Source organism: Antrostomus carolinensis, unplaced genomic scaffold (genome assembly GCF_000700745.2).
Source record: "Antrostomus carolinensis isolate BGI_N321 unplaced genomic scaffold, ASM70074v2 scaffold47244, whole genome shotgun sequence".
NCBI lineage: Eukaryota > Metazoa > Chordata > Aves > Caprimulgiformes > Caprimulgidae > Antrostomus > Antrostomus carolinensis.
The window spans coordinates 1,818-14,891 of NW_010312382.1; the positions used below are offsets into that span (position 1 = coordinate 1,818).

Below are 13,074 nucleotides of genomic sequence, written 5' to 3' on the forward strand. Positions count from 1 at the left end.
ATGATTCTTTGAATGTTTTCTCGTTCTTATTATGTTCTTTGTGGAAGGCACAGTCACGTCTCAAAACCATACAGAAATTGTGCAGTGCAATTACCAACAAGCCATACAGGGATAAGGTCCTGGAAAATGCACTCTTACTCTTGTGGTTGTTGTATGTTGCAGTGCCTTGTGCTGGTCGCAGGTTTGAACTTTCTATATATACAGTTCTTTGTGGACTGTTACTGCTGTTGTGTTGCCTGCATTGATTTTTGCCTCCATTTATTCTTTATTGCAGTCTAAAAGTTGGTTTTAATTGGTTGCCCACAGGATTGGCTTGGCTTCTGCTACTTGTTAAGAAAAAAACATCTGTCTTTGCAGGTAAGAGCATTTGAATTGAAGACTTCTTTATATGCATATTGAGTATATCTTAAGAAATATTTGAAGCTTTTGGAATCTGTGAATTGGTATTAAAACACTTGGGTCAAATAATCTATAGCTAGTCTCTTTACTTTGACTCCCACTGGTGGTGGTGGTTCTGGCAATGTTCTTGTAAACAGAATTTTCTGCCAAGCTGATGTTTTGTTGTTTCATCAGCATGTGGTACTCCAGAACACTCTCCCAGTTATTTTGCACTGCTGGAATATGCAGCTACTTTGCTGCAGGACACAGGTGTGCATGTTTCTAACTATAGGGAGTTTAGAAGTCTACAGTAATTGCTTCTAATTAGGTTTTGCAGCATTTAAAGGGATCAGATAGGCTCAAATGAGCTGAGAGATTACTGTCTTAATCTAACAGGTTGATTTTAGCCTCTTTTTTTTAAATAAAAAAGGCAAAACTGTAGTCTACAGTTCTAGCTTTTGCTAGACAGTCTCAGCCTGGATACTTAAAATTCCTCCTACAATTCCAGTTCTTAGTCTGTATCTAAGAATTGCCAAATGTGTTCTGTGTTTGCATGTACTGCGTAGGTATCGTGCTTCCATACTTCCCAGGGACTAGGTTGAATCTTTAGAACTTTTCTTAATTTGAAGAATGCATAGGTCTGAAGGCTAATCTAATATTTTTATCAGTTTATGCGCATGATCCAAATTCTGCTTATTTTTACTGCCTACCACATAGATAGAAGAAGTAATATTGTCACCTCGTGCACCTTTTCCGAGCGTAACATTATTTTTAAAGGTGTTACTGTCAAGACACAAACAGGCTGTTAGGGTTCCTCAAACCAGCTGAATCGTGGATTGTCAGCAGCCTTTTACTCTCCATTTTTGATCTTGGCTTGTTAATGGGGATGGCGTGTCCGTAAGACAACTCTAGGATTTTATGCTTCTGGTCTCCAAAAATACACCAAACACCCAAAACGACAGCAAACCCCACTTTTGCCTTTAAGAACCTTTTTTGTAGAGGAGGAAAAACAGGCAGCCTGAGAACACCTCTGACAGCCCAACAAAGAGCCTTCAGCCAGCACTTCCCAGGCGTGCAGCCCGTTCTGTGGCTGGAGTTAACGTTGCCTTTGCCTGTGTGTTGATCTTTACAAGTGAACAGTGAAGTATTTGAGCAGGCTTTGCTTTTTCATTAATTGGAAAATTTGAGGGAGTGGGTTATTGTCTCCTAACTGTGTTTTGGAAAAAATCAGACTTTGTAAGTACTTAGAAATGTGAAATTTGGCCCTTTTGGTCCTTGTGGTTTTTCTTTAAATAGCTGAAGTGCAGTGAATACCTTGTGAAGGCAGTGAAATCCTGCAAGATTTGAAGCAGTTATGTTTGGAGTTGACAGAATATTTTTTTTTTTTTTCAAAAAATATTTGATGGAGTAATTTTTTTATTCATACCATGCTACTGTTAGCTCTTAATAGCAAGTATTTGCTTAGTATCCTGCATGGAATTAACTGCACTGAAGTCACTGCAACTTGTTTTTTCTATCAGCTATACGCCTAAGCTGCTGTTTGGGGTTTTTTTTTGTCGATAGTGATTTAGTGGATGTGAATGGAATACTTGGCAACAAAACTTCAAGGTATCTCTTAGCATTTATAATGAAGTTTTGAATTTACTGCAAGATTGAAACACTTGGATTATCCCAGAAGTTATGTAAGTGTTCAAATGCTTGAACTCTTAAGAATTCTTTTGTGACCTTACCTGTTAATTTGTCTTCTGGGCTGGATTTATGGAATCTTTAGTACACGTGGCTGTCGAGCAGGTGTCAGTTCTGATAAAGAGTAGATGATGTTCTAAACCAGCAGATCTGAGCACAAAAACCTTCCCAGGTTGCACTAATGGCCATAACAGATCGTTGTCCCTTTTGCATTAGTAAGGAAATAACTAAAAGTAATCTTCTACTTAACACAAGAAACTTCAAAGGTCTAACTCTTGATGTATAAAAATTTCTGAAACCCATTTCTTTGTATGATGGGTAATAGAGAAAATGTAAACCTCCTGGCAAGATTTGCTGTTATTATTAGTTCAGTTTTCAAAGCACAGGTACAAAACCAGGGATGCTTTTGTAGTGCTTGCTTCTCCTGGGATCATCTAATTCAAAAGCAATCCTGTAGCATAATGTAGTAGACTTTGGCTTTATACTCTCCTTTAATATGACTTCCTTAAAGTAGGCAGCATTTTCATTTTCACTTTGGCTTGAGAGATTGCTGTCAGTGTTAGGCAAATTTAAAATAAAGCTACAGAATAATTGAAAAATACCGTAGTTTTAAAAGCAGTGCAAAAAGTCTTACATGCCTTCTTAGATGTGTACATGGCAGATAGTTCTCACTGTGACCTGGTCTTTCTGCATGGGCCACTTATTTTGCTGTTGGAAAATGATTGGACAGTGAACTTTATTCTCAGGTTAAATGTAAGTGTCGCTATACGAGGTAAATGCAAGATGCTGCTTTTGTTACTTGGCCATGGAGATGGGAAGGTTGCTTTAAAAAAAAAAATCCTGAGGCTTAGTATATACATTCCCCTTCCTGTTGCTGCCATCCCTTGGTGGAGCAGGAGTTTTCTTAGTGGTATGTACAGCTAGATTTTTGGGGGATTTTTTTAGACCTTCTCATGTTTGTCTTGCGAGTTGCAGTCTCTCGAGACAGTGTAGGAAGGAACCGGACGTTCATTGACAGCAGCTACAGCAGCAGAGCTGACTTTGTGCCAGTGGGCTTTGCTGGTTCCTTGAGGGAGAAAGGTCTCCACGCTTTTCTGGTGTCACTGGATGTGAGCCAATGCCTTGTAATACCCCCTTGAGTTCCTTAGAGTGTGGAAGTGGTTAGCTCTGGTTTATTGGGCAGCAAAACAAAATGCTAAGTACCCGTTTGAGGAATCGGAAGTTCCATCATGCAAACAAAAGAATTGCTGCTTTTTTTTTTTTTTTTCCCCTGTAGAAGAATTGTTACTCTTGTTTTCATGAAGTACTGAATTTAGCCTTACCTGGTGTGGTTAAATTGTTGGGTAGTGATTTTACCTAATTAAGGGTGTGATGGGAAGACCTGGACAGGCAAATGCAGCTGACTAATGATTTGCCTGTGTGCTGGGATAGGATCCCTAGCTGAATGTGAAATGTTGGGAGATAGTTGCTGATTGTAGTTGGTCATTCCTTTGGCATACGGCCACAAGTCCTTGGTGGAGCACTGCTTCCTGGTGTTGCATTGTATCATCTGGTTCATCCTGGATTTCAAATGCTTTGTTAACCCCATTTGTATGTGCCTAAGGTGAGCCTTAGAGGTCTTCCATGTAGATACTGAAGTGGCTTGTTTGAAACTTCTTGACTAAGAAGAAAATTAGCTCTGTCCCAGCCAAAACCAGGACAATTTAGGAGGTTAAGAAGTTTCAGAGATGAAGCAGCTCAGGTGAAACAAGGTGCTGCTGCTGACTGTTTAGGATAAGAGGCTGGCTTCTGAAGTGGTGAACTGTGCTCGTATTAATATGGTGCTTTCAGTCTTTACTGGAGGCTCATCAAGAATAAATGAGAATTAACCTAGTTTCCTGTTTATCTTGAACTTCTGATATGACCTCAGGTTCTTCTTTAGAATGTGTACAAGGTAACTGTCAAGATCCACCTGTTCAGAATTGACCTTAAGCTTCCACTAACCTCAGCTGCAGAGGTAGAAGTCATTTATGTGTGCCTGAGACAGAAGGTGTAATGGTAGATACAACATCTGCAGCTATTAAAAACTATACCTTTTTTTGGAAAGCTATGAAGGCCAAATACCTAGCTAGGGTATGCGTAGATGTTAAGCTAGTTTGGGTGAGGTCTGTGTTGTCACAAAATGTCTGGGGCTAGTTTACAGTGGTTGGCCAGCTTCATGGTCACCTAGACCTCTTGGCCTTTGCTTGGAGGAAAAAACAAGACCAGTATAATCTGGATGGTCCCCGTCAGGATTTGGTGTGAGTCTCACTGTTGCTAGATGTCTATAATGGGTTTTCGTTCGTAACCAGCCTGCTGTTATGTTCCTAGTTGTCTTCAGCTGTCAGGATATAAAATCCCTCCCTAAATGAAAGAGAACTGTTTATTTCCCATAGATGTGCAGAATTTTTCACAGTTGCTTTGCCAGGTACAGTGGACACCGTATCAGTGTATGGTAAATTAATTTTGTTTGCTTGGCTAAAATACTCATTTTGCTTATGTTCCATTAAATAGTCAACTACTGATACAATAGTTCTGATTTTTGCTGTTCCTTAGTTTGTTGCTTTTTGTTATATATATTTTTTTTAACTGACATTTGTGGATCTTAGTTTTACAGTTATTTTGGAATTTCTAGTGCAAAAATGTATACTAATTTTGTGTTGGCAAATGTTTAATACTTCAATCTGTACGAAGTAAACAAACATGAATAAGGAACTTGAATTATGAACATGCCTAATCTTTGTTAGGTGTATGTAAACAAATATAGTAGATGGTGTCTGTAGGTAATTGCATGGTGTCATAACCAGGAGTCTGACATAGCCGTTGCCTTTTCTCATCTGCAGGTGTGTGTTGTTTCAGCGCAGCATGGCTGTGGTCATCCGCTTGCAAGGTCTCCCGATTGTGGCGGGGACCATGGACATTCGCCACTTCTTCTCTGGATTGACCATTCCCGATGGGGGCGTGCATATTGTAGGGGGTGAACTGGGTGAGGCTTTCATCGTTTTTGCCACTGATGAAGATGCAAGGCTGGGTATGATGCGCACAGGTGGTACGATTAAAGGGTCGAAAGTGACACTGTTGCTGAGCAGTAAAACTGAAATGCAGAACATGATAGAACTCAGTCGTAGGCGTTTCGAAACTGCCAATCTAGACATGCCACCAGCAAATGCTAGCAGGTCGGGACCACCGCCTAGTTCTGGCATGAGTGGAAGGGTTAACTTACCTACTACTGTACCTAACTTTAATAATCCTTCTCCTAGTGTAGTAACTGCTTCTACTACTGTGCATGAAAGCAATAAAAACATATCCACGTTTTCTACTGCCAGTATGGGGACTGCTCCTCCAAATCTTGGGAGTACCTTTGGTAGCCCAACATTTAGCTCAACTATACCTAGCACAGCATCCCCCATGAACACAGTACCTCCTCCACCAATCCCTCCTATCCCAGCTATGCCATCTTTGCCACCAATGCCTTCTATTCCCCCGATACCTGTTCCACCTCCTGTGCCCACACTGCCTCCTGTTCCTCCGGTTCCTCCCATACCCCCCGTGCCCCCTGTACCTCCAATGACACCTATGCCTCCCATGTCAGGAAAAAAAAGAATCCTCCACCTGTAGCACCTTTACCCGCTGGAATGAATGGGTCTGGAGCAGCAGTGAATATGAACAGCGGTTTGAATCCATTGTTTATTGGTCCCATGAATCCTGTAAATCCTATCCAGATGAATTCTCAAAGTAGTGTCAAGCCAATTCCAATCAATCCAGATGATTTGTATGTCAGTGTTCATGGAATGCCCTTTTCTGCAACAGAATCTGATGTGAAAGACTTTTTCCTTGGGCTCCGTGTGGATGCAGTCCATATGCTGAAGGATCATGTAGGTCGAAATAATGGAAATGGACTAGTTAAGTTTTTTTCTCCTCAAGATACGTTTGAAGCACTGAAGCGAAACAGAATGCTGATGATTCAGCGCTATGTTGAAGTTAGTCCTGCAACTGAGAGACAGTGGGTGGCTGCTGGAGGCCACATAACTTTCAAGCAAACCATGGGTCCCTCTGGGCAGTCTCACCCTCCTCCTCCCCAGGCCCATTCCAGGTCCAAATCTCCTAGTGGACAGAAAAGGTCACGGTCGAGATCTCCCCATGAGCAGGGTTTCTGTGTTTATTTGAAAGGTCTTCCCTTTGAGTCAGAGAACAAGCATGTGATAGATTTTTTTAAAAAGCTGGATATAGTCGAAGACAGCATTTATATAGCTTATGGACCCAACGGGAAGGCAATCGGAGAGGGTTTCGTGGAGTTCAGGAACGAAGCTGATTATAAAGCAGCTTTGTGTCATCATAAGCAGTACATAGGGAACCGCTTTATTCAAGTTCATCCAATTACTAAAAAGGCAATGTTAGAAAAGATAGATATGATTCGTAAAAGATTGCAGAACTTCAACTATGACCAGAGAGAAATCCTCATGAATGCTGAGGGAGAACCAGGCTCACCAAAATTGTGTGCGCATATATCTAATATTCCATACAATATAACAAAAATGGAAATCCTTCAGTTTCTAGAGGGACTGGCAGTAGAAGAAAGCTCTGTACAAATTCTTGTTGATAATAACGGGCAGGGTTTAGGCCAAGCACTGGTTCAGTTTAAAGCTGAAGATGATGCTCGTAAGGCAGAGCGTTTACACCGTAAAAAACTGAGTGGGAGAGATGTTGTTTTGCGTTTGATAACTCTAGAAGAAATGAGAGATATTGAGAGAAACCCACCATCTCAAGGGAAAAAGATACTGAAAATACCACTACAAGGAAATGCAGCCGTGCCCGGAGCGCAGGGTGCTGGTGGGGACGAGCACGCCTTCTTGGGGGGAAATTCCAAAGAAGCAAACAATGGTCCTCCATTTAATTTCCCTGGTAACTTCAGCGGGTCTGGCACGTTTGGTCCCCCTCTGCCACCACCTGGAATAGGTGGCTTTCCTGATTCCAGACCAGGAATTCCTACAGTTGCAACTAGTGGTTTACCTGGTGCAGGTATTGAGGTCCCAGGTTTTGCAGGTGGTCCTGGCAATTTGAGTGGACCAGCAGGTTTTGCAGGGGGTCCTCAGACTTTTGGTAACGGTCCTGGCAATTTGAGTGGACCCCCAGCTTTTGGTGCTGGTCCTCCAGGAATTGCTAGTGGTCTCGGACATCTAAGTGGACCTCCAGGGTTTGGACCTGGACCAGGAAATATACACATTAGTGGACCCCCAGGTTTTGGAACAGGGTCTGGGAAACCAGGACCAACTGTCATTAAAGTGCAGAATATGCCCTTTACTGTTTCGGTGGATGAAATTTTGGATTTCTTTTATGGTTACCAAGTGATCCCTGGTTCAGTGTGCTTAAAATACAATGAAAAAGGCATGCCCACTGGAGAAGCAATGGTTGCATTCGAGTCTCGGGATGAAGCTATGGCAGCTGTTGTTGATTTAAATGACAGGCCTATAGGCTCCAGAAAAGTAAAACTTGTTTTAGGGTAGCTGTTAATCTGAAGTAGCTGTAGAATAGATATTCATAGTGCTGTGATAAATGCATCTGGGTTGGTTTTTATAGTATTTCCAGGGTAGAACCTGTGGATTGTTTAAATTGTTAAACAGTTTGGTTTTGATAAGACAGAGCACTGGGTTAACCGTTACATAAACGCTGCAGGGATAGATGCGCAGTGGATTTTCCCGTACAGGTATGTGCAGAAGCCAGACAGATCCGTACTCATCGTAGAAGTTTGGACACAGTGCTTATCAAGAAATCTAGATTGGTTTTACGTAGTTTCGGATAAGGGAACTAGATGGAGTCAGTGAAGCTCTTCAGTGGGCGCTCTCGCAAGCCATTGTAAAATAGATAGCTATTTCTAGATTTGGTTAAAAGCTGGCTGAATTTGCTTTGTTTACAGGTCAAAGCTTTGTTTAAAGTCCTGATTTTACTCTGCAACTGAATGAATTCTCAGTGTACACAGATTAATTGTTTTGTGTATGTATCTTTATTTTTTCCAAGATTCTCACTGTATGAACAGTTGGATTATGCCCATTGCTGATGTGTCTACCAAACTAATTCCTATAAGTATGCACAGAATCGTTCTGTAAAATTCAAGCTGTTCTTTGTGGAATAACCTTTAGTTATTTATATATTGCAATTATAACTGTGCAGAATAAGACTTTTGCCACAAGTATAGCTAACCTCAAACATTTATCATATGAGTTTTATAGTTCACTTATAAAACATTTGCAGTAGAAGTAACAACTTGAAAATACTCACTGTTTAAGTAGCTTGATTTGTTAGGATTACACGAATCGGTTGGGATAGGATCTTTGGCACTAGTTAGATATCGATGTTGTATTTCTCGTGTGTCTCTTGAATTCCTTACATAGTCTCTGCTAAGAGAACCAAAGTGGTGATTATTAGTAGAAGATTGGAGTCCAGCTAAAGTTTTAAATTAGTTTATATATGAAAGAGACTTTTATCTTCAGCAACTCTGTCATGAATGACTGCTATGGGTGAATTCAGAGATAAAATTTATTTTTCTCCAAAACTTGAAAATACTGAGTTTACTATATATTTTTGCAATAAAGTTGTGCTGTTGTATTAAAAGTCTGTAAAGAGTTGCCATTTTCTTTGCTGTGCAGTAAAACCTTCCATGGAAAAACAGAGAATTGGAAAGGAAGTAATTATACAAGTGAAAAGTCAAATTTTTTTTTGTTCATTCTTGCTTGGTTTATGATAAATTTTTAAGACTTGGGCATTGCCTGAAATAATCCTGCTCTTTCCTGCAAATCATTGTACTTAAACATAGTAAACTTTAAACCATTTTGGGTTTTTTGGACAAAGAAAAACAGTGCCTTTTGGTGTTGCATATCATGGAACACTGAAGTGTATGGTCAGGCAAAACTGAGAGGTGCAAGTGGCAACAGTTTTATTCCCGTGGTGCGTAAGAGAGATTTGGAAGCCTGTGCAGCACTGCATCCCGAGAGGATTTCCCAGGACAGGAATGTGTGGAAGGATTGTATAAAGGTGTACTTCAATAAAGAGGCGGGCGCATTCACAGATGCTTCTGTAATTCGTTAGCATAATTTTGTTTTGACGGATGAACTAGGTGGTCCCAACTTTGGAAAAGTCATGTGATTTGTATATACTGTTTAAAATTAAGCCTCCTGTTAATAAAACTGTCTGTCTCTGAAGCTTCATGTTATGCGTTTCAACAGTCTTTGGGAGTAATGTTTCAACAGCAGATCTTTGTTTCTTTTTTTCTTTTTTCTTTATTTTTTTCCTTTGAAAGTCCGAAAGTACTCTTGCTGATGTCGGAAAGATGTGTGATTAGGAGTCAAGCCTTTCAGTTTATTTTTAAAAATTTTGCTCTTTGTTTTTTAAACAACTTTTATTAAAGTTTCATACTATATTGGAGTTATTTGGGTGCTTGTTTCTTCATGTTTCACATTAGAATAAAATTCCTGAAGGAAAACTTGGCTTCATTGTTCACAGAATTGATTTAAGATAGTGTGTGTTGACTTGCGGAAACTGGTGATGACTTTTTTCAAGTTCCAGTGAATCCCAGCAGTGCTTGCCTTGTTGTGAAATGTAATTAAACTACAGGTGTCTGGAATTAGATGCACAGTTCTGTGTTACTGTCTTTTGACGTCACGTCTCAATCCTCTTGGCAATGGATCCAGGGTTATTGGTGTCTGTGTTAGACACGGTGTATGCTGTGCAACGGGCTTGTGTTCCTGTTCTTTTGGACTTTCTAAAAGTGCAGGTTTGTTTTGGAACTGTTTCATTTTCTGTATGGTCTAAAGATGTTTAAATGCTTATCTAAAAAAAAAAAAGTGCAAACCAATACAAAAAGTCATTGGTGTTGGGAACATTGACATGGATGGAATGCTTAAGTGGAGGATTTGGGGTGGGGAGGGGGCTCTTCATCGCCAAACAGTTGATGCTGCATAGCTTTTAGCATAAATTAGCAGTAAATTAGTTACTAAATATTCCCTCTTCCTTGAGAGTAGGCTGTTGGAAAAAGTGCGAAGTCGTAGCATGTTTAGCATTTCTGTATGTGCTATAAACCATACAGCTGCTGTCCCACATAGTTACAGTTGATCCTTTAAAGCATATATAGAGGAAATTTCATATCAAGTGTGGCTTGCAAATATAAGAAATCCTCTATAGCAACTTGCTTTCATGTTAGAAGCAGCCTTAAACTGCATGTCTTGCTAAAATATGAAGTTTACCCTTATATTAACAGGCTACATGGCTGGATTTGATAAAATTGCTTACTTTGTACCTGTTTATATTTGTGAGCAGCCTAAAAAATAAGGGGTAGGACCTCTGAGGTCCCATCTCCAGTGTGGAAGGTACGTAACTGCCCTTGCATACACCCTTCGAGGCTGCTGACAGGTAGCAACAGAAAGAGTCAGTTAATGGACACTGCTCAGATTCACAGTTCTCTTGGCCTTGATGCTTTGAGTGTCAGGAACTGCTTAGCCTTGTTGGAACAACACAGTTGGTGACACTGATGTCCCAGTTTCTTTAAGTTACAGAAAGAGGGCACTTGTGTTTATATAACTGGCTAAGTCGTTTTTAGCAGTTCCTTAAGTGTTAGTGTCCAAGTGCTACTTGTTAAAAAGAAAAAAAAGTGGTAAAGTGTTACATTCACAACATGATTTCTGTTAAACAAACGTGTTTGTCATCCCATTCACAAGAGAAAGTATGAAGATAATAAACTATTCAATGATAAAGTTGTGACCTCCATGGAAGAACTGCAATGCTTAGATGAAAGTGTGACTTTAAAGTTACCGAGTTTTCAAGCAGTTACACTTAAATGTCGCAGTCAGATTGTTTTAACACAAGTCAATTCTGTAATATCACAGACCACTGACAATTAAAGCCAGTTCTGTATTGATGAATTGTTGTTTCCACATTCTGAACGTAGATTTCCGAGAGGTTTGAGGCTTTGTAGGTTTAAAGAAAACTGAAGGATACTTCTTTTCTAATTGTAAGTAGAGTTCCTTTTGTAGCCTTTCATGTTTTCCTTGAATGTCTGTGCTCTGAATTTGTTGTGAGCAGAGAGGAAGATCAATGCGAAAATGAAGACTCTAGTCGTGCGCCAGTTGCCGTTGAAGGTCTGCCTTCTAAAGAACGTACGTGCCGGTCAGTTCTAAATTGCTCAGGCTTGTCCTTGAAGAAGTTGTTACCTGTACTGTGTGAAATGAGGAGCTTGTTTCACTGAGACTGTTTTGTTGCACTAAAGGCTCTAGGAAAAAAATACTTTTCCAGTTACCCAGGCACACCAGTGGAGCGTTAACTGTAAATAACAATTTCAGTTTCTGTATTTGATTCTTCCCGAGTCTTCTGCTGTGGTGGTTCCAAAGCTGCTGCTTCCCACAGCAGATGCTGTCAGTCCTCAGCGTGGTGTTCAGCAGTGTGTGCCTCTGAACCGCGTTGGCCTTCTGCTCTGCAAAACTGAAACAACTACGTATTGTGGACCACTTACAGCCTCTGGTTGGACCATGGATCACTCTGAGAGCAGTTGTTTTAGGATTGCTATTTGGATATACAGAGTAGACTGAATCAAAGTATGGCCATTCCTGTTTAATACAGGCTCCAGTGCCAGCAAAAGACTAGTTTCTGTCTTTGACAAGATAATTGGTTGGAAGGAAGCAGTTTTGAAACTGAACTGGTATATTAGGAAACATTTAGTTTGGGTCTAGAGACACACAAATTTGATGTCACTTTGCTTTTTTAGATATTCTGCATGTCTTTAAAAAGAAAAAAAAATAAAGAGATGCTAAATTCTGTTGCTGTAAGAGGTTTTTCAGAAACAGTGAAAGCCGTGTTACCAAATGTATTTGCTCGTCTCTGCCCTTTTGCAGGTGTTACGATGCTCCCTTCTGTTCTGTGGCTGTGTGTTCTTTCATGGATTTGGGAAAACAGAGATAGAGTTTGTGTGCGGAGCGAATGACTCTTCCTCCCGGTGGAAGAGGAAGTGAAACTGGCTGTTAAATGTTTCTGCAGGAAGAGTAACCTCAAGGGATTCTCTTCCTATCTGTTTTTGGCAGTGAGCACGTGATGATAGTTGAAAGATTGGGCTTTCCCATGGGATGAAATCAGTTGGTAGTGTGCATTCCACCTCAGGTTTGTGGCTGTGTGCTGAACTCCGCTACTCTCTCCCTGTGTTACCATCAGGTAGGTATATTGTAGCTTCTTTCTATACAGATGATTTTTGTCAGTAATTTTCTCAGAGCTTTGTTACTATATAGAACGTTTGGGTGTTGTTTGTGCAGAGAGTGCTTCCCACCTCCCTGACTTGGATGCTTTTCACTCAGGGGTATAAGTGCTGTATGCAAGAAAAGCAGCCCTGGAAGGATTCCTTTTCCATAGCTCCAGACCGAAGGCGGGTGGGTGTCAGATGGTTTCGTTGTGACTCTTCACTCACTGGCACTCACTTCTGTGCAGCTTCCTTTGTTACCATTCTTCTGTTTTCATATGTGTATTGACAACACAGCAGCTTAGGACAGAAGCAACCAGGTGAATTCTGGCCCCAGTTCCTTGACCGCCTCCGTGGAGTCAAAGCTTACTCCTTTGTGGCTGTTTTGTGTGCTCTCATGTCTGCAGCCTAACGTTCAAATGGTCTTACTAGTTGCTTCCCAAATATATTAAAGTTTTCAGAAACGGTGAATGTATTTCCTTTTAACATGAGTCAGATTTCCACAAAGTCAGTTTTGTAATTCTGTATTTACTACTCTTGCACAGCTTCACTGTTTTTCCCCAGCTTTTGGGAGCTTTTTTTGCTCTTTTGTTACCAGTGAACTAGACTGGAGCTCTCACTCAGTTGATAGTAGGTCACAACCAGGATAACTTCAGGGGGCAGAGTGGGAATTGCCTTTACAGGCCATGGTTGAGGGAGCACAGTTTCTCTGTAAAGTTTAAAACTGAAAATTAGGACTTGGAAGGTTTGCACAGGGGAAACAGGAACTGATCCAGCCT

At 40.6% G+C, this 13,074-nt stretch overlaps 1 protein-coding gene across 1 annotated transcript; it reads left to right on the plus strand.

The window, feature by feature from the left end:
* The first annotated feature begins 273 nt into the window (after nt 1-273).
* On the plus strand, nt 274-9,560 carry RBM12 (RNA binding motif protein 12). Its single transcript, XM_010166985.2, is given in 3 exon segments — nt 274-357; nt 4,926-5,680; nt 5,683-9,560. Coding segments are annotated over 2 exon segments (2,637 nt in total). The 5' UTR covers nt 274-357; nt 4,926-4,947; the 3' UTR covers nt 7,587-9,560.
* The last annotated feature ends 3,514 nt before the right edge of the window (nt 9,561-13,074 follow it).